Genomic DNA, 21,123 nt, shown 5'->3' on the forward strand with positions numbered 1-21,123 from the left:
TCTTCTTTTTTTTTTAATATTTCCTTCAAGAAAGTAGGGTGCGGCCTGTACACGGGTACGTTTATGCAGTATGTTCAATTTTGCGAGGCTAAGAATTTCCGGAAATTTTGCCCCGCGTATTAGGCGGACCCCGAACTTTGACCCGGATTTTCTGGAAAAACTGCGCCTATTATGCGAGTAAATACGGTAATAAGTGGCTGGGTCTGAGTTATTCCTAACAGTAAAGACAGCCCTCAGCTTAAGGCGATCTATTTTTACAAGTTTTGTTTCAAACAGCTAAACCATTTGTAACTTTCACTAAGCATTAGCAAAGAGAATGAGCGAAAATGTTGACCTTTCAGAGCAGTCTATGCCACAAACTGTTGCAAAGTTTTGTTCAGAAATGACTTAAATGAGGGCTATAAAAAGGGAGAGGAAGAAGAAAAAAAGTTATGTCGAAACCATCACACAAGTGTGATGTGATGAACGTAGCCTCATTCAGATCAAACAAAGAGCAGACTGTGCTAAACAGGACAACGTAAATGGCAAGCTTCATTAGAAAGCAGCAGCAGAGATTTGTAAAGATGTGTGGTTGGGACAAATTAGGAACAGCTGCAAGCTGAAACTCTCCCCCAATGTGGCCGCTCCAGCGATGTGCACTAAACACCTACACAGTAACAGTGCAAAAAAAAAATCCTTTTTATAGCAAGTGAGTAGCACAACACGTGAACAGTATAAACTGAATAAACTCAATACATGAATTACCACATGAGATATTAAATTCTTTCAGATGACAGTTAGTGCTCATGTAGCTATGTTCTTCCTCTTTGTCACAAAAAAAGAGTATTTCGTAAGGTTACAATATATAGACCTTTTCATGAGCCCCGGAAGAAACGTTTTTTTGGATTGTGAGGAAAGCGCTGGAAAGCTTAATTCAACTAGCAAGCCTCAAAGAACTAACGGCCTAGTGATGCAGCATCAAGTCGTGCTTTACTGTACAGTAGAAGCTCCACAATACAATCACAGTTGATATGAATTTGGGAATGAGACGAATTTGTAAAACTCCCTTGCTGGAGTGTATTGTGTACAATGCACAGAATTTTGGATATTTGAAGACTCTCTCATGCTACAAAAGAAGATACGAACATGCAAGCTGTGACTGCATCCTTGAACAATCAGTGCTGTCCACACATCACCAATGCCATGATTGCTATACGTACAGTATGCAGTGTGAGCAGTGAGCAGCAGTGTGCAGACCACACACCGCTGACGCGCATGAGTTAGCTGTGGCCGATGTCGTGAGTGAGCAGTGGAACACAGCCCATCAGTTGTAAATAAGCTTGCACAAATGCATCTCCCAAGCTTCTGCAGATGGGTTTTGTACATTTTAGATGATAGAAATATTTTCCATAACCCCTGTCAGATTCGTATTGCTGACATGTTACCGTATTAATTTATTTTTTCAGGACAAATGCGCAACTCAATGTACTAGATTTACTTCACTCCTTTTCTGGAACTTGCAGTTTGCCCCTTTTGGCAGTTCTTTTGCAGTTTGCTTGATCTAGGAATCTGCTCGGTAAGACCTCTATTAATCACAAGCTTGCTTGTGAAGTTTGAAGGAAAGCTAGCAGTAAGCTATTTTCGGCGCGTGCGCATGATCTTGTTGCCCCAAATAATGCAGAGGAATTCAACATGCTCTCCTGAATGGGCACAATTGCTTATTGCTAACAGAAACCTATCAGACAGAACAATGCATGCAACTGCATACTCACACGTCACACAGTAGACTTTGGTGCCACTGTAGACAAAACTTGAGGGGCAGTCTGCTGATGGAAGGACAAACTTGTAGCTCAGCACTGCTTCTTCATCCTCCTCCTGTCAGAAAAAGAGCAATTCATTTCAACTTTTTCTATGGTTTGGTATCCAGTTATTTTAAGGGGGGACATAGGTCTTAGAGCATTTTTTTTATTTACAGACCAAATGCAATGAAACTGCACAGACTTATTCAGTTTTTTCTGCTGATTTTAAATACAGTCAAATCCACTTATAGCAAATACTGAAGTGCCATGGAAATACCATTTTTATAACCAATAATTGTTATAACAGGGTTGTGCTGAAAATACCATAGAACACATGCAAAAGCTGACGGTGCTGCGACTGACCATTGTTATATCCAATATATTGTTATAAAAGTGGGTTTGACTGTATGCAATTTGTTTATTTCTAGGCCAATTAGTTCCTGAAATATTAATATATATCATGCCATTTTCTGCTCAAACAATAGAAAAAAAATGGGCCACCAGAAATTTAATTTTAATATGTGGGTAGATACTACAATGTGTGAGGAATGCAATGCTGGAAGCAGTTTTCGGTTTTGTGTCCGTGCGGACACGTTTTCAAGTGAGTTAACCAGACATACAGTGCCAGAAAACACATGACACACAAGAAACTAACTATTAAGCCCATTTGTCCACACGGACAAAAAACTGAAAACTGCTTCCAGCGTTGCATTCCTCACACATTGTAATATCTACCCACATATTAAAATTAAATTTCTGGTGGCCCATTTTTTTTCTATTGTTTGAGCAGACAATGGCATGATATATATTAATATTTCAGGAACTGATTGGCCTAGAAATAAACAAATTGAATATTTAAAATCAGCAGAAAAAACTGATTAAGTATGTGCAGTTTCATTGCATTTGGTCTGTAAATAAAAAAAATGCTCTAAGACTCATGTCCCCCCCCTAAGGGGGGGAAAAATTCACAAAACTGTGGCCACAAAAAGTGCGCTGCAATATGCAGAGGAGTAGAAGGCTATTGATATATGAACTAAACGATGGCAACAAGGACAACCGACATGATCACTATGTGACAGTGGAGGTATAGCAATGCCACAACCAAATAGTTGTGATATTGTTTTCCAAGGACTGCCCCACTTGCTCATATATGCTGTAGCAGAAGGGTTGCAGTGTTGGAAAAAAAATAATTGCATTTTCATTTGCGCTGTGCATTTACTTTCCCAAATGACGATTACATTTCTTAATGGTGCAAAAAAGCAGTTTCTGTAGATACGGTTAAGGCACAATATTGCAGAATCTTAAAAAACAATGGTCAGCATACCTAGAAACTAGCAAGGCCTATATGAGTATGCTTCTTTATTAATTCCAATTTTACTGTTCAGTATTAAAAGTAACAGCTTTAGTTGCAACTTCCCAATATCAACAATGGAACTGTGTAAAACGAAGAAAGAAAGAGTACACACTAAAACACAGAAACTACTTCATCAGATGAATATTATGACTGGCATATATATAGAGCAAAAAAAGAGCAAAGTAAAAAATAGAAAACAGCAAACGACCCAAAAACAGCAACCCAACATCGTAGAAAAAACCAGCGCTTACGAACACGGACAGAGGACAAGGGAAACAGAATGACGGCGCTGAACTTACAACTGAATTTTATTCATACGTACGCAGTCAATTTATACATTTACACAGACATGCGCAAAGACACCTTGTCAAACCCAGATACACTGTTGCCACTCACAAGCATAAAAATAGAGAAAACAAAAAACAGCAATCATCTATTCAAGGCACGTGTGTCATTACCTCACCCTCCCTACCCAGAATGAAGCAGGCTCATTTCCCTCCCTGACAAGCTAATCGAGGATTTGCTTACGCATCCCTCGCCCTTCCTGATGATGTGAAATGCTTCCGCGATCTCCCTCGTGCCCTGATCATGATGTACAAACAACACTTCCGTGTCAACAAAATACGGAACACAATCACACGTGAGGCAGTGTTGTGCTGCATTTCTATTATCTCTGCTGCTGACCGAATTGGCGTGTTCTTACAAACCTGCTCCTGAAGGAGAATCCTGCCACGTGCCTGGGTTTCAGCATTGATGTTGTTGACTTGTTCTATTCGCTCCCACATGCTCAACTTATGCAGTACGTTGAGGAGTGCATCACGGAAGACAATGATGAATGCAGTTTTCAAAACAGGTGTGGGATTAGTACTGCGTCATTCATGGGACTTTTGGTTTTTTACCTCAACAACACGTATGTAGTGTGGGATGGCCAGTTTTATGTGCAAAAATCTGGGGTCTGCATAGGCTCTAAGGTAGCCCCCATTCTAAGCAACATTTTTCTAGTTGATAGACTAGTGGATGAAGAGCTGGCTGGAAGTGGCACTCGCATTTTCCGCTATGTCAATGATTTTTTGGTACTAGCGAAGTCTCCAAGCCCTGGTTGCATGTCTCACGTCCTTGATGTCTTCGGCCGCAATGCTTCAGGACTAGAGTTTACACATGAAGTGCCTCAACAGGGATCCCTGCAGTTTCTAGATTTGAAATTAACCTTTGAACCGAATCATGTCTGTTGGGAGTACTCCCCTCGGAGCGCGAAACCGTTGCTCAACTATGGCTCCTTCCATTCTAAAGTTGTAAAAACAGGTATTGTTAAGAGCCGCCTTGGTATGGCTGTGACTAAATCATGCCACCATAGGATGGGAAACAGCCTCCTTACGCAGGCAAGCAGGCGCAGGAATGCAGGGTACCCGGAGGCCCTTATCGTGTCCTGTGTTGAAAAGATGTCCAAAAAGGTGAAGGCCACTCCTCAGAACTTAGTACAGGTTCTAAAGAAAGAAATGTGGCAGTTATGCCATACATTCACGCAGTATCTCACAGGCTTAAGAGAGTAGGGGCCCGATACGGAGTAAGCCTGGTTTTTTCTGCTCCCAATAAACTAGCAAAAGTAGGGGCTGCAGTGCAGAGGAAACGCGAGGGGAAGAATAGTAAGAATGTTTGCAAAGTTAAGCAGGAAACAAGTATGTTGCCTGTAGGAAGGGAGTGGTGTATCTTATCCCTTTGTCTTGCGGCCGTGTGTACATCGACCAGACGGGCCGTTGTATCAACATTCGCCTCACAGAACACGTCAATTCGGTCAGCAGCAGAGATAATAGAAATGTAGCACAACACTGCCTCACGTGTGATTGTGTTCCGTATTTTGTTGACACGGAAGTGTTGTTTGTACATCATGATCAGCGCACGAGGGAGATCGCGGAAGCATTTCACATCATCAGGAAGGGCGAGGGATGCGTAAGCAAATCCTCGATTAGCTTGTCAGGGAGGGAAATGAGCCTGCTTCATTCTGGGTAGGGAGGGTGAGGTAATGACACACGTGCCTTGAATGGATGATTGCTGTTTTTGTTTTCTCTATTTTTACACTTGTGAGTGGCAACAGTGTATCCAGGTTTGACAAGGTGTCTTTGCGCATGTCTGTGTAAATGTATAAATTGACTGCGTACGTATGAATAAAATTCAGTTGTAAGTTCAGCGCCGTCAGTCTGTTTCCCTTGTCCTCTGTCCGTGTTCGTAAGCGCTGGTTTTTTCTACAATGGATCACCACCAACTCGCCCAATCCTCAGTTCTTCAACCCAACATCCACCCACAAAGGGTGCCGAATCCCTAAGCAACTGACCGTGTACTGCTCCCAGAAAGGAAGCACTGTGAAGTCCATGAAGCCTGGACTAACGGCTGGTGAGCCCAAGTTACGAACATCCACAGTGCCTAGAGACAAAACAGAGCAATAAAATGTTAGTATGTATACAATGGTGCTGCCATCAGCCAACACACAGACAGACTGTCACCCTATTTTATTAAAAATAAAAACAACAAAATCTGAAGCAAAAAGTTGCACCTCAGAGTGTGTTCCACACATCCCAGCCGTTGTATGTTCAGCCCCCCCTCTTTTCAGCACAATTTGCAGATTGCCATCAGGCTGAAGGTGTCAAGCTCTTATTGCCACTCATACGTACTAGTGTGAGCAAAAATGGAGAGACTATGGCTCCAGCGGCAGGAGCAGCTGTGGGGCCAAACCACGGCCCTGCTATTCTGCCCCATGTCCCGGGCAGTGCCCTGTGTGACGACAAACTTCGCCCTCGCTTTCACGCTGGTGCTGATGATGTTGTGTGTTGTGTTGGGTTTAATAGTACATAGGCAGCTAAGGCCATCATGTGCCAAGCACATGGTATAGGAAATGCTTTCTGTGGGATTTAATAAAAATGTGGAAAGTGATTGGTGGTGTAGAGGGCCTAAAAAGTTTAACTACCGAGTAATAACGGAGAAAAAGGGACTTAGCAATGGCTAACAGTAAAAGCTTTAAAAAAGGTCAGGTAACCTCAGCGGCCCTCCTGGCTGGGCAAGGATGTTGAGGATCCCAGCCAATCAAATAAAAACCTCGGCCTTTTTCTCACGAATGAGAAAGTGGCTGAGGGACACTAGGCAAAGCACTGGGTCATGATTTATATTTTTTTTCTTCAGAAAACCTGCTTCTGTTAAAAAACTAAGAACACAAGATGTGTCCACAATAGCATTATCACCTTGAGCAGCATGGGGTGAAAAGAGATGCATTGATTATAAAATGGAGAAAAGCACTTGGTCCTTAGTTTTTAGAGTTTGGAGCATTAAAATAAAATGTGATTTACTGTAAGTTCATCTCCACATGTACTGTCAGCGTCAATTGAAACGCGAACAAGCCAATTGAAACGCGAACAGCACAAATCGCAGATATTATACTAGGGAGGCAAAATACGTGAGCAGTTGATTTTCCCATCGAAGCCGAAAAGACCGCTCTTCTGAAATGTTAATAGCCCACGCCTGTATTTCACCTCCAGCCTATAATATGCTTGATTTTTTGTGCTCGCGTTTCAGGTCTTTTGTTCGCATTTCATTTGACGCTGATAGTACAAACTGGTTTGTCTTGTTTCGTCAGCAGAAAGTTGTGTGTGAGTATGGCCTACACTGAGACGGCATATAATGACTGGTGCACACATGACTTTCATTCAAGAAAAACTGGTTTGACCAAGTGTAGTTTATTTACTTCATTGTTCCAAATGGACTGCCATTTTTTCCTTGCTTTATGATGAACTAAGTTGATGCAATCATTATAGGGCATATTTGCATTTATAATTTGCTTCCCACAAGCTTGAGCAGTGCACAAATCTACTCTTTCATTGCCTTTTATGCCTACGTGACTTGGTACCCAGCAGAGTTTTAAGTTTTGTCTTTCAGTTATGGAGGTTGTTATGTTGTGTATGATGTTGCCAAGCAGCAGAATGACTGCATTTTTAGAGTTAAGGGCTCTAAGCACACTTAGCAAGTCTGTTTAGGTTCTTGTTTACTATTTTTTTCTACGGCTACACAGATAGCGTAACATTCAGATGCACACTGTGAAAGCCTTACTATTTTATTCCAACTCCCTTGTACCACTGTGCTTCCATCGTAACCATCAGTTTTTGAATCATCTGTATAAAAAGTTGTGAAAGTACTGTACTTTTCCTCGAGTGTAAGAAATTCTTGTACAATAGGTTCTTGTGGAATTTGCTTTTTTATGGAACTGTGTAAGAGTGAAATCACAGATTGCAGAGAAATTGTACCTTGGCGGCAGTGGATCTCGTCTTTTAGCAATGCTTGTGCCAAGTATGCCAAAGCTTTGGCACATCTCTTCAAATAGCAAGAGGAGTGGCTGGGTAACTCGCAGTTTGTTGTTAAAGGGTGTTCTAGATTGCCACTCTGTAGCGATTGGGCAACAGATGTTTATGCAGTGAACGGATTTTTAGAATGTGCTTATGCTTGATAACTTTCTAGTGCAGTGTTCGCTATTTGGCTGCCGATGGTTGCAACGAATGGCAGCACACATCGCGAAGTGTTAGAACATGGCGCTGTTGCGCAGTAGCGGTGCAAGCGGATGGCAACGTGGCGTCGAACCACTGTGCTGTGAAATGGTAAAGGTTTGATTTTAGTTGCACGTGAAATGGTTTGATTTTAGTTGCACGGATGTTTCGTATCTTCTGCTCACTAGAAAAAGAGCGGTTTGCTTTTATCTAAAGTTTCGAAGTCGTTTGCATGATGTTTTGCCCTCTAATCCATCCACACTGCAGTCCACTTATAACGATACCACATATAACGATATATCGGTTATAACGATAAATTGACTTAAGAGTATCAATTTATGCATTGAGGCTATGGAAAAAAAAAACCATATATAACGATATGTCCATGACCGAATATCGGATACAACGATCAGAATTTTGCCTTCTGGACATCGTTTTCCATGCTGAGCGTGACATTCGCGGCTCAAAGTTCCCTTGAACGAAGTCGAGATCGGGCGAAAACTTCGGATACGCGAATTCGCCGTGCCTGCCGCCATTTTTTCTGTGCGCGCCGATTACGAAAGCCACGGAGAGCGAGCATCGCGAGTTGGCGTGAGCGCCGCAAGACGGCGCCAGATGCTCCGCGTGTCCGCGTGTCGGCCGCATCGGGCCTACGTTATGGAAGGAGCACGATGGGAAAGAGAGAGGGGGAAAAAAAGCGAGTCGCCCCTCGCGCGCGCCTGTACGAGAACAAGTGCAGACCAGTGCTGTTCGCCTGTGGAAGATGGCGCCGACAAAGCGCGAAGCCGTGACGCTGGAGACAAAACAACAAATTTTGGAAGATTCTTGCAGTGGCTTCAAAGTGAGTGCGCTCGTCAAGAAGCATGGGCTCGCGCAGTCGACGATATCGACGATTTTGAAAACGGGTAGCGCGGCTATCATGAAGGCTGGAGCCAGCGGTCATGCCGACCATCGGAAATAGGTTAGGGACCCTTTGCATGGTGACATTGCAGAGGCATTGAACCAGTGGTTCCTTTCCACCTGTGCTTAGAATGTGCCCATCAGTGGGCCAATACTGGCCGCAAAGGCGAAGCAGTTCGCCTGTCTTCTGGGGAAAGAGAACTACGAACCCGATGGAGGCTGGATTCAGCAATTCAAAGACCGGCACGACATCGTGTACAAAAATGTGGTGGGGGAAGCGGCGTTGTTGGATGCGGAGGCGAAGGAAAAGTGGCTGCGTACAAAGCTGCCCACAGTGTTGGAGCGCTGCACGGAAAAGAACATCTGCAACTGCGATGAAACAGCACTTTCTTTATCAAATGCTGCCGTCCAAGACCCACGCACTCAAAGGTGATCCATGCCCCGGCGGGAAGCATTCCAAACTGAGGGTTACTGTGTTGTTGTGTGCAAACATGGATGGGAGTCATCGCCTCAAGCCCTTCGTGATAGGACGATCAAAGAAGCCGACATGCTTCAAAAACGAGTACATCCCGGTTCGCTATCGCAGCAATAAGGAGGCCTGGATGACTCGTGACCTTTTTTCGGAATGGCTGCGCAAGTTTAACGAAATCATCGAGGGGCAAGGACGGAAAGTGGTTGTGTTGCTGGACAACTCCAGTGTTCATACTGTCAGCCCAAAGCTAACATCAGTTGAGCTGATGTTCCTACCTCCCAATACTACAGCAGGCCTGCAGCCGTTGGATGCCGGCGTGATCGCCAATTTCAAAGCATTGTATCGCGGTGCGTGCTGGAGTGGCTAATTTTAGCAATCGATCGTGCTTCTGGCACGTCAGGGCAGGCCGCAGACTTGAAAATCAACCTGCTGAAGGCTGTGCGATTCATTTATGGCGTGTGGTACGAAGTTAAGGCCTCCACCATGAGAAACTGCTTCAAGAAGGCGGGCTTTGTGCGCCAGGACGAAACCCCCCCCTGACGTGGAAATGGACACGGTGGAAACTGCGGACATTACTGAGCTCTCGGAGCACGCCGCAACTGTTGACGAACGAAATGGTACGTCCATGGAGGAGTTCCTATGTGCAGATAGTGCTGCTACGTTCTGCGAGGAGGTCACCGACGAGGCGATCGCCGAGAATGTGTTGTCACGGCAGAATGCGGCATTGTGCGACGGCAGCAGCAACAGCGACGACGAAATTGACACTGGCCCACCTTCGTCACCGATGACTACGCAAAGTGCGCTGTGTAACATAGAATCACTGATCAACTTTGTGCCCGCAAAAGGGTTGCCGCCAGTGTACGCACAGCAGCTGGATGCGATGCACATCGCAGTTGTGAAACTGCAACTGCCACGCAAGCAAGTGCCCATATCAAATTACTTCAGCGCGCCTAACGCTTGAGGCGCTTGTTGAACGTGACGAATAAACGCGTTGTTTCACAAATTGTATGTTTTGCAATTACTGTTCTTCAGCGCAAGTGTAAAACTTGAGTCAGGAGCTACAAAGGTATTTTTGGCAGCCATTTTTATGACAGTAAAGATATAGCGATGATCGGTTATAACGATCGTTTTTTTCGGATTTTTCGATATCGTTATAAGTGGACTGCACTGTACTAGCATATTCCAATTGGTGATCCGGAACAAGCTTTCTTGCTCCACGAACCAGGAAGATCATTTCAAAGGATGTTTTGGATCCACACCCTCAATTCCGTTCCTCTGAATGGAACTCAGAGACCTTCAGCAGCAGAGTAGCTGAACGCCATACTAGAAATTTATCAAGCGCGATAAGCACCCACACAACAGCAAAGTTTGTCTTCACTAAGCGCACTCCTGCAGCGAGCGTGTGGTACGAGATAGCAGCGCCGAGCTGCTCCTTCTGCTGTAGACATGGTCTCTCCACTTTCACTCAGGCCTCTCCACTTTCACACACCCTAATGAGAACCCAAACAAAAAAATAATTCCCACAGTGCCCTCTCCGCACTAACTGTCAAGTTTAGATCACCGAAAATATTTGTGTGTCATACTAATTGTAGCAGTTTCAAAACTTGCCGCAGCTGTGACATTTCAGCATTTACAGACACCAAAAAATTTTTTGGACCCACCGAGACCCAAAAAATGGTCGAATAATCGAACAGTTCAAAAATTCCATTAACCTAAACAAAAAACACTTTTCCGCCAAAAACTGGCTTTAAAAGTCACAAAATTCCCCATGCCCCATGTTCGGCTTGCAAGCGATATATTAGACTGTATCTGAGCCACAGTCATGCTTTCGTGATGTCTGTACCACATCATGTCACGATACCACACAGTGCCACATGGCCGCAAGTCTGCCGTGAACGAATGCACACGCCAGGTGAAGCAAGAACAAGCAGTTTGCATAGACAGTGGCATTCGCAAAGACCGAGAGGTAACCCATAGGAGGATGCGAGCGCCTCCGAGTGCACCCTCCCCCCCCCCCCCCCCCATCCCTCCTCTTGCATCCTCTGCCCCGCCCCGTGGCTCCTTGGGTGGCATTGTCCAAGTCGTAGCAGAAGCTGCAGCTGTCCAGTTTTCAATGCGATCCCGCGCTCTATTTAGGCCATCTCGAATGCAAACTATGGAGAACCAATAGCCAAACCTATCAAAGCATATCCATCTGACTTATTCTCGTCAGCCCCCCCATGGCACCCGCCGACTCTGTTTAAATCCAAGATGGCGCCTTTCACGGCAGCAGGGAATGAGTTGGTTGTGGCAGCGAACAAACACGAACTTTCGGTTGACAACCGATCCCCTTGGTGTTGTTGGTGTCTTGTTTTAGCCCAAAAAATCGAACTGAACTCTAGAGAGTCTGAAATATCGGTCATGAAAATGTACAGGTTCCTATGAGGGGCATGACGGTTGTTCAGCGAAGTCGGAAATATCCTGCAAGTCCGAAAAATCGGTCAGCTACTGTATGCCAATCTGGCTTGCCCCAAAATCACAGACACTTGCTAGGCGGACAGCTGTGCATATGTCCTTAAGCTTCACTATCTCAGTAAAAGGTCACAAGAGAAGATTATGTTTCATGTGGAGTTTTGAAAGTGGTAGTCAAAACATTCGCCAAAAAAGCTCACCAATGGCATAGTAGAGCCACTGACAAACCTGGGGATTGACAGCAGCCATCAAGACTGCAACACCATTCCTATACAGGAAAGAGTGAAGAATATCAAGCAAAATTTTTAGTACCGGTCATTTGTACATGAAAACAAGACAAGAGCAAGTGTCGATGGTTGGGGTGTGAGAATATTGGAAACTTAGAATAGTTATTTATAAGGTGTTTAATGGCGCAAAAGCAACTAAGGGTATAATGAGCCAAACACTAGGTTAGGGGAAACATGGAATAGTTTGCTGCTAGTATTTACTGTTCAAATTGCTTCACACAGTACTTCACACTGTACTTGAACTATTCGAATCCTATAAACAATCAGAAGTTATGAATTTATTGTTAATCTAAACGTGCTGCAAAACATCACAACATAGTATTGACTGCTAGCACGTGACTAACAGACAGCACGCAGTAAGCTAGGCCTTGCGTAAAATCAATGTGCTGAGGGCCATTGAGACCCGCCTTAGCACTGTCACTGCAGGCTTGTGGGTCAAAGAACGAAGTGTCCCAACACACGGGATGTCACTGAGTCGTGCCATGATGTAGTCTACAGCTGGCTGTGAACCCGAGTGGCAGTGATCCTGTCATTATAGACCACTACGATAAGAGACACGGCACATGCACGGAAGCGGCCCGGCTTGTGCAGAGAGAGGCGTTAATGCAGCACGCCTGGTCTGCTGTGGTTGTTTCGCAGAGATCACTATCAATTTCCCCCAGTTAGAATCCAGAAACTGCACATCTCAGGCCACACAGGAGAAGAAAAAAGCGTAAAACAAAAATATCTGGCTCAAAGACAGCCAACCACGCCACGTAACGCGTTGCATGGGCACTGGGACAACTCACCACATGGTTTCGTTCATGTGTTCAGGCCCATCGTGGGGCTTGCAGTACGGTGAAACTGATAAACGAGGGCTAAGTGGCTCTGTGTCATCGTGAATGCAACATTTCAGGCAGCATTCTACACCTAGCACTCAGGTTGCTGCTGCTATGTCCGTTTTGCAAGCCATCTTGTCGTGCTCTGCCAGCAGTACCTTAATTGTGCCTTGCCCCTCTTATTATCAACCATTGACACCCCTCCTCGAGTAAGGAGGTATCTGGCCATCTTTGCAGTGCTTCACAGCAGCACACAGTAAACCCCTTTATCATGCAAGCATGAGGTCAAACTGTGACAGCACACTTTTTTCACTGAATGCAAGTGTTATCCAAAGAAACAAACAGTGCATTGGTCCAAGAAATAATGTTTGTTACTAGTATTACTTCTATGATTCCCCTTCCCCTAATGCCTGGTGGGCTTAAAAGATATACCGTATTTACTCACATAATCATCGCACTCGCATAATGATCGCACCCCCTAATTTTGTTGGCAAAATTCAATTTTTTTTATTCCCCACGTAACGATCACACCCTGAACTTGAAGCTGCAATTTGTCGACGATGTTGAGTCTAGCCGACAATGACCGTACTTGCCATCTGTCTGACAGATTTCACGTGCAGATGACCATCTCGCTCTATCAGCATTACAGTAGCAGCCACCTGTTGGTTGACCTGCAGTCACACGGGCAGTCTAAATGCGGTTATGCTTAATCGCGAATACCAAACTTAACTGCGATTATCTCGAATCACGGTTCGCCGTTGTTGCAAGGCTCGCCACTGTTCTGGATTGCGGTGCAACGAACGAAGTGACACGGTGATCCGGCTGAACTTTCGTATTCTCATAAATAATAAGCCCTGGGATACGGGAACGTCAAAAATGAATCCTCCTTGAGGATCGCTGGCCTGTACAGAGTTGCTGATAAGAGTAATAACTGTGATACAAGCTAGTTTCACGTTCGCAGCCACGCAGCAGCTGCCGCCATTGCAGCGCGAGTGACCCAATCTGCTTGCATGCCAGCTCCACTGTTAACCCTTTCACTGCCAGGTTTTTTTACTCACATCTGCACACACCCTGCCGGGTTTTTTTGCATGTTAGTTTCCTGGAAATTTTTTGCTAGTAACGCACTAAAATGCTCTGCAGGACATGTAGACATGTTTATTCAGGATAATCTTATAGATATTAGTTGTAATGAATCAAATCTTCCAGCACCAATCTGGCCTGTCGGATTTCCTCCTCTTACGCGGATTTTTCGGTGGCAGGGGGACTTCATCGCTGTCATCACTCGACAAGGCATTTAGGTGGGCGCCTTCCTCGTTCTCATTATCATTGAACTCCGAATTCACAAGCAATTTTGAATTTCTTCGTCCGTCAAAGCGCAGAAAAGTGGGGCACAGAGCCTCATGGCTGCTGTGCTTAGACCAAAACGAAGTCACTCGCATGTGGAAACATGCGCGCCATCTGTTGTTTAAAATTTACCCTACAAGATCTATGAATTTTTCGAGTCTCTCCATAGATGGCGCTACATGTTTGCATAGTTTTTTTTACACGAGTATTATCGGGAGCGGCAGGGGGTGAGTTAAAAAGCCAAAACGAGTTAACTCGAGATAGGCAGGGGGTGTGCATATGTAGTAGCCTGAGTTATCTCGGGAGTGGCAGATTAAGGGTTAAGGTGTTGCTGAAATCGATCGTATATATTTCATTTAATATGAAACAATTAGGTTGTCAGTAAGGCAGCACCATAAAGAGAACATTCATTATAGCGTTGGTCAATTCAAAAGCGCCGTACACTGTGGCTTTGATACGAAACTAGTTAGGCCTAGTAACGACTGGGAGTACAGAGCACTGTCGTCCGCCGCGCTCGCGGGCAGCACCAATGTGGTAAGCGCGTGGAATCCAGTGCCCTGAGCGTTGTGAACGTGCCACTTAAGTACATCAATGATGCGGCAGGGACTGGACATTTTTCAGCATAACGGCGGTAAAATGCATAGCTTGAGCACTGCAGGACGCTGCTGTTGTACACTGTTGCTGCACCATCGGATGAGATCGAAGGCTGCATAAAAGAACCGTCGCGCAACACTATACACACTGCCCATTTTGATGCGTTGCTCTTGGAACTTGATTTAGTGCGAAGAAAGTATGTTCTTGAAGTGGGCCAGCTCATGCGCTTTTTGCACTCTACCTTCTTGGTTAACGATGTAAGCCGAGATCGCCGCGCTCGGTTCGCGATAACCGCGTTTAGCCGCGTAACCGCGGGTAGCACGCCCGTGTGACAAGGGTAGCCTGCCTGCAACTTGTTTGCGTTATCGATGCTCGAAAATTTTTTTTTTAAATTTACCCCGCATAATGATCGCACCCCTAAATTTGCATCAATCTTTTTTTTTAAATGCGATCATTATACGAGTAAATACAGTAGTAAATTATGCTGATGATGGGTGAAAACAAATTTTTTTGAAATATCATTGTGTCTTTTCATTGCTGTGTTTTGTGGAAAAGCATATCTCTTTAGTTTGAACTATCAGTACTGAAATTCGAAAATATTTTATTCTGTTTACATCCAATTTTTATTATTCGTATTCACTCCACAGTCAAAAATTTGATATTTTCACACGTCTAGTCAACAGAAATGAGGAGGAAACTTACGATGACAACTGCATGTCGATGCACCATGCCTTTAGGTGAATAGGTAAGGTGGTATCGCAATCCTGAGCACAGGAAGATAAGAGAAAAAAATTTAGGACGCCGAAGCAATTTTCAGAGTGGAATGCAACAGCATTAGAAGCAATGCTGACGCTACATGTTTCTGTGTCTGTGTCAGTTCTTTCACCACATACACCATGTGGTCATTGTCATGATATCTTTATTGGCACACACATAATCATGCACTGAGTGAGTCCACCAGGAACCTGTTCCAACCTGCTTTCTCACCCTTTCACAACTGCGCACTCCCCCTCGTTTTTCAGTATTAAATTTTCGCACCATGGCCCTGTGACCTTGTGAAATAAATCATCACCCTATCGACCAGTAAGCGACTTCAGTGACCAACACAGGACACGAAATCTCATGATGTGAAGTGCCACACTGGGCAGGTGGCAAGTGAATTGAATCTCATCAAATTAATTTAATTCACACCTGGCACAGTGGGTAGGTTGCAATGATTGCCGCGTGTTGCCGCTTGCAGCAAATGGTAAGAGGAGAGACATAGATGTAAGAGTCTTTCATGTGATCAGATTGAAATGAACTTGGGCACAGTCCACTGCTCCAGCTTCACTTTGCAATGTCATTTGCTGCTACGTTTCCCAGCTGATACATTTTACTTTTTCCAGGGTTCTACTCACAAGTGCCACTACCGACGAACAGTGGTTTAGGCCCCTGCGTTTTGCAGCAGCGCTGTGTAATGCACTTTTTATTCGCCTATCTAAAGACCACTGAGAAAATTGACAAACTTTAAAACTCTTGTATTGCCCCTTGTGCCCTACACTGAACTTTTTGTCTACCAATCTACAAAACATTGCACTTCTTCACTAACTTGCATCCCCTTAAATGTGTATTCACCCCAATTCAATGACCATACAATTTTTTATACAAAATTCTTTCATTTAACTTAAAAATCTTTCTTTCTGCCCTTTCTCTTACAACCTTTCTCTGCCGAACAAAAAGCACCACGTCAGCACTTTTCACAAGACGGGCAAAATCTCTGTTCTTCATTGAACAGCCTCCTCCAAAGTCCGTCCCCTTCCTGGTTGACAAATCTTGACCTCTGAAAAATTTCTGGGGAGGCCCCTACACAATGATGCACTGCCAAGTGCATACTTCACTCAGAAACACAATTCATCCTCTCAATTTTCAAAATCTAAAAACCAAAAACACTGAATCTGAAGTGCGGACAGCAGGCAGCAGTATTAAAAGAAAAAAAATGGAAAAGGCAAGTCTTGATGGTGCCAATAGACGCAGCACGCAGTTTTGGTTACGAGATCAATAATCACACAAGGGTAGCTTCCACAGTACTAGAAGACTTTTGATAAAGGAACCAACCCTGAATTCCATTTCATTTTCACAGTGACGTATCAGTCACTCCGTGCATCATGCTGAGAAGTGCTAAATGCTTAGCTACACACCCAGATTGCCTTATCAAACTGTTCCTTCATGGACCGGTCTAGGTCACATTCGCCACAAAGCTGAAAAAGACACAGATTCACCACCGTGCAAGGAATTGAAAAGACACAAAAAAATGCACCAAGAAACACTATAGAACAATTTTTCAACTGATGATTCATGCTGAATTAATTACTGAGCTTTGTTGTCTGCATTACTTCGACCCTGCTCGACTCAAACATCTGGTTAATTCGAACTGACAAGTTGGTATTGTCAGCAGCAAGCAAATTAAAGAAGCTCCCCTTAATTCGAACTACGTACAATTCGAAAAACATTTGGGCATCTTTTAAGCTTGAACTGTCTAGAGTTGACAATACTTGCTAAAAGCCTGATCACAACGATGCAAATGTCACAGTTTATAGTTTTTGGGTAGTAAAGCACACATTTTCCAATACAGTGGGTGCTCACTGATTCTAACTCTCTTGATTGAAGCAGCCACTTAATTTCAGTTTAGTGTTAAGCAGAATTTGAATTAACAAGAACCACTTCATTAAGTGTTATGATGACAGGACCAAATCGTAATTAAAAACAATATGTTTTCAGCCCCCTTTAAGTCTGAATTATTGACAACCAAGCAGATATGAAACATACATAAAAAGAAAGCTTCAAGGAAGCCATGAAGCAACATTTAATGCACTTATTCATGCGCGCCACAAAACAATCATGCGTTTACACAATCTATGCACGAGGCAGTTATTAAAAAACAAAATTAGGTATTATTAAAGTACAATAAGTGGCACCAACAACAATATGCTCTTAACATGCTTTTGGTCTTTCAGGAAATACCAGAACGAATATAGAGCACCTTATGATTGCACATCATGCAAATCCACTAGTGTACATATTCCACATAGCAAACTATATGCAGCACTGTAAAAGCTAAAACCCGTAACTATCTGCAGACACTCCACGCAGATGTTAAGTGGTCTTACAGTGTTGGCATTGAGGCAGTCGCTTATATAGCTTACAATAAGTTGGCTGACCCAAAATTTTATAGAGCACCATTTTTTCCAAATCATCCCAAAATAAAAGGGTATGCATGACCGAAGCACAGTCCACAGCACCACAACCCTTTAATTGAGAGACTGTACTATAACTCATGTGTGGAATAGGCTGCTACGTACATATCCCCATTAGCTACACACTTGAAAATTGGTGCTGACACGCAAATTCTGCGCACACAATGTTGTGCAAAAGTTCAGAATCAGATCAGCCAGAGGAAAAGTTGCACTTTTGGGGGGAAAAAAAGGTAAAAGAACGAATGGACATAGCAAAAGGATGACTGAGTGCAGGTCAACACAAGCCTATCTCTGCTGTCTGTAATGTTATGCAAATTCAGTGTAGCGTGACTTCTCAGCAGAAACCAACTGGACTAAATTAGTGCTCTGCTGATTAGATCTCTGCAAAGAAAAATGGCAGCATACCTGTCAACTCCAGGTATGTTCAGAATTCACAAAGAAATGCAATGGCTGCGCATATGCCACTCAACCATGCCAAGCCTCGAGAGCAACACATTATGTGCACGTGTTAGTTACGAGCTGTCAATGTCAATTCCGAATGAGGAACTGAATGGCAAGCAAAGACCTGTTATCGCTCACCTTCTCGGTGCCTTGACTTTCTAGGAACCATTTCTGAAGGCTGTTACGAAGAAGCACATAGACAAACTTTTTGCCTTTTTCATCTGTTGGCTCCACAAGGACTTTAATGAGGTACCTCTGAAAATTGAGAAAATGCATCAGTGTGCAGCAAGAGTACAAAGCTCAAGGCAAACACAAGGTTTATGCCAGTCAGAAATTGCATGCAAATGTTAATGCAACTAAACTTGCTGACCATTACATTAAACTACTGAATATACCTACTAAACTTGCTGACAACGAGAAAACAATCGCACCATTTACATAGTAGCAAACGTTACCAACCAACAGTGAATCTCGTCTGGGGCTGAATTATGAGTTGCTATCAATATCGCTCCCAATTTTGAGAGCGTAACTTCAAAATGACGACACCTCGAGATGCTGACAGCGGAATCAACAAATTAGCAGCAAGGTTGCAGTGGCAAGTAACAGGGCTCCACCCAGGAAGCATTTATTTCCACAATAAGGGTCCGTAAGCTAACGTTTTGCTGTAAACACACCCTGAATAAAATGAACAGTGTTTCATTTTGCTAACAAACTATGTTTCAAACTCAATAACATGAAGCAAAACAAGAAGCGTCCTCAGTTTTGAAATTAAGTTTGCTCTTCAGTCACTTTTGCTGCCGCGAGGGTATGCTGATGGTGGAAAAGCGTCGGCTAGGTGGCGTGAGCTGCCGCCCAATCCAAAGGATTCAGCCTTATCCATCCACCCACATATTCACCCATCGTGAACGTGGCAGCCAGAAAAAAAACAGCTGATTCCACGGCTGTCCTGCTTTTTTACACATTGTCTAGAATCAAGGTTCTGTGCACACGTTTTAAGTGTGCGGGAAAATCTGTTTCAAGGCAGTCATTCCTACGGGTCTGCAGAGATCAATTTGCAAGGAGCACTCAGCTAGAAAATCAATGAAGGCAACTTTAAGGAGAGTTCACACTGGCGAGTCGCAAACGTCGTGCGACCAATTTCAGTCAATTAGTTACGGTTTCCGATGTAGAAGTAAAGTGGGGAGGGAGCATAACAAATCGATTTAAACCTGTCACGTCACCTCCGCGACTCGCCAGTGTGAACACGCCTAGCCTGTGTTCTCTGTCGGCGCCTGCTATTGATGGCAAATGTGCTCTAAGGGTGATGCGTGGTTCTATTTATTTTTGTTTAGAAAATACCAGGCGACGATGAATCATCACACTGCAGCAACTGCCGACATATGGGAGCAGACCGGTGCAGCTGCCGGGAGCTTGCAATCTTAGTGCGGGAAATGACAGCCGGCATGCCCGGTGTTAAAGACGAGGTAGCAGCATCCCACCGCTGCCACCAGTTTGTTACAGACGAGGTAGCATGGTCGTGTGCCGGAGAGGGAATGAGGGACGTCTGAGACGAGGCTGCTGGAAAAAGACAATGAGAGAGGACTTTATACAGGAATGTACATATTTACAAGTGAGCTGCAGGAACGCTGCATGACGACAGCTCATCAGAAGACCATGATGACAAAAAGCTCCCTCGGCTGTGCCGCTGCCGAGGTTTTTTTAGGAGTTCCCTTCCCTAGGGTCCCTAGATGGGGGCCGGGCCTGCAGGGGAAGGAAGTTCGCACTGGCACCAATCACAGACACACACGCACTCACTCACTCCCGAGAGATCACACCGCCGTCACGCGCTGGGAGAGGGGGGAACGATGCCATCACCGTAGCGCAGACGCCGGAATGTCCATGAGCAGCGTCCCCGCGCATTACGAACGTGCGTTCACACTCGGTGTAGGGGAAACGCTCGCTCAACAGGGCAGACGGACGCGGCTTCCGTGGAAATCCAGGCGCTCACCCAACGCGTGTCTCGGGGTTTGTCGGCGTTTCGCTGCTGCCATGTCGTTGTCTTCCCCAGGACGAAGGCGAGACGTAACACCGGTCACTGTGGCAACAATCACTCTTCTGCCTCGTAACCAACTGATGCCACCCGATTCGGGATAAGCACTTGATGTTCGTGCTGGTGTTGTTGCCGTTCCATTCGGATGATCTTCATTTGATGGCAATGTGTGTGCCATCGACACACCCGATACCACCGGGGATACTGCGATGGTGAAAGTTTAAGCAAATAAGCCCTCCTTCACCGCCGCCTTGTCTTGGGATCTCGCCGGAAAGCGCGCACCTTCTGCAACTTAACGTTGCCAGTGGTCTCTGCAACCCACTGCAAACACTTGCTCACAGTCGGGACGTTTGCTTCATTTCCTATGCTGCCTTGAACCCCACAGCCCTTGCCGCTCCACTAACAGCGCACTCACCCGCACACTTCCCAGTTCAACAGCGAGTTCGTCGCACAGCCATTGTGCTATCTCCTTCCTAAGTCAAAACAACTCGTCCCGCACGTCAAGCAGTCTTTGTGCACCCTCCTACACCGTTACTCGTGCGGGCACCACATATACAGCAATGTAAACAGCCACCAGTTTCGCTCTCAAATGGTTTGAGACCATTTTTTTTGCTCTCAAAAAATTGTCTCAATTGGCACGCATAATTAGGTAAGCAACGTCAACACTTCTTGCACGTTTACAATGTAAGCCAGTGATGCAAAACAATCAATATGGCCGCTGGTCAGGGCCGCCCAGTAGGAACGGGGCAAATGAGAGCGTTTCTGAAAGCGGCTCGTAATTCGGCCCCTGTTCTCTTTCAAACTGTGCAGAAAACTACCACTTTCTCTAAAGTGATGCAACACCGCTTACTTCTGTACTTAGACTGCAGCAAGAATACTGACTCAGACAATGCAAGGCA

At 44.7% G+C, this 21,123-nt stretch overlaps 1 protein-coding gene across 5 annotated transcripts in view; it reads right to left on the bottom strand.

Annotated features, from left to right (window-relative positions):
- The window catches only part of LOC149353523 (nuclear pore complex protein Nup133-like), a 111,184-nt gene that overhangs the window by 78,949 nt on the left and 11,112 nt on the right, over positions 1 to 21,123 (bottom strand). For 4 of the 5 annotated variants that reach the window (XR_016291002.1, XM_089582613.1, XM_089582615.1 and 1 more), the window contains exons 7-12: positions 18,334 to 18,450; positions 16,699 to 16,758; positions 15,224 to 15,285; positions 11,679 to 11,746; positions 5,462 to 5,550; positions 1,752 to 1,854 (exon numbers count right to left, since the gene is read on the bottom strand). Coding sequence is in view for 4 of the 5 variants with exons in the window: in XM_089582613.1 (XP_089438739.1) it covers positions 1,752 to 1,854; positions 5,462 to 5,550; positions 11,679 to 11,746; positions 15,224 to 15,285; positions 16,699 to 16,758; positions 18,334 to 18,450 (499 nt within the window). In the remaining variant the exon portion in view is untranslated. The remainder of the gene's footprint in view (positions 1 to 1,751; positions 1,855 to 5,461; positions 5,551 to 11,678; positions 11,747 to 15,223; positions 15,286 to 16,698; positions 16,759 to 18,333; positions 18,451 to 21,123) is intronic. The other variant, XM_089582614.1, reaches the window with a different exon arrangement.

The sequence above is a fragment of the Amblyomma mixtum genome, chromosome 3 (genome assembly GCF_055824585.1).
Source record: "Amblyomma mixtum isolate Tamu chromosome 3, ASM5582458v1, whole genome shotgun sequence".
Taxonomy (NCBI): Eukaryota; Metazoa; Arthropoda; class Arachnida; order Ixodida; family Ixodidae; genus Amblyomma; species Amblyomma mixtum.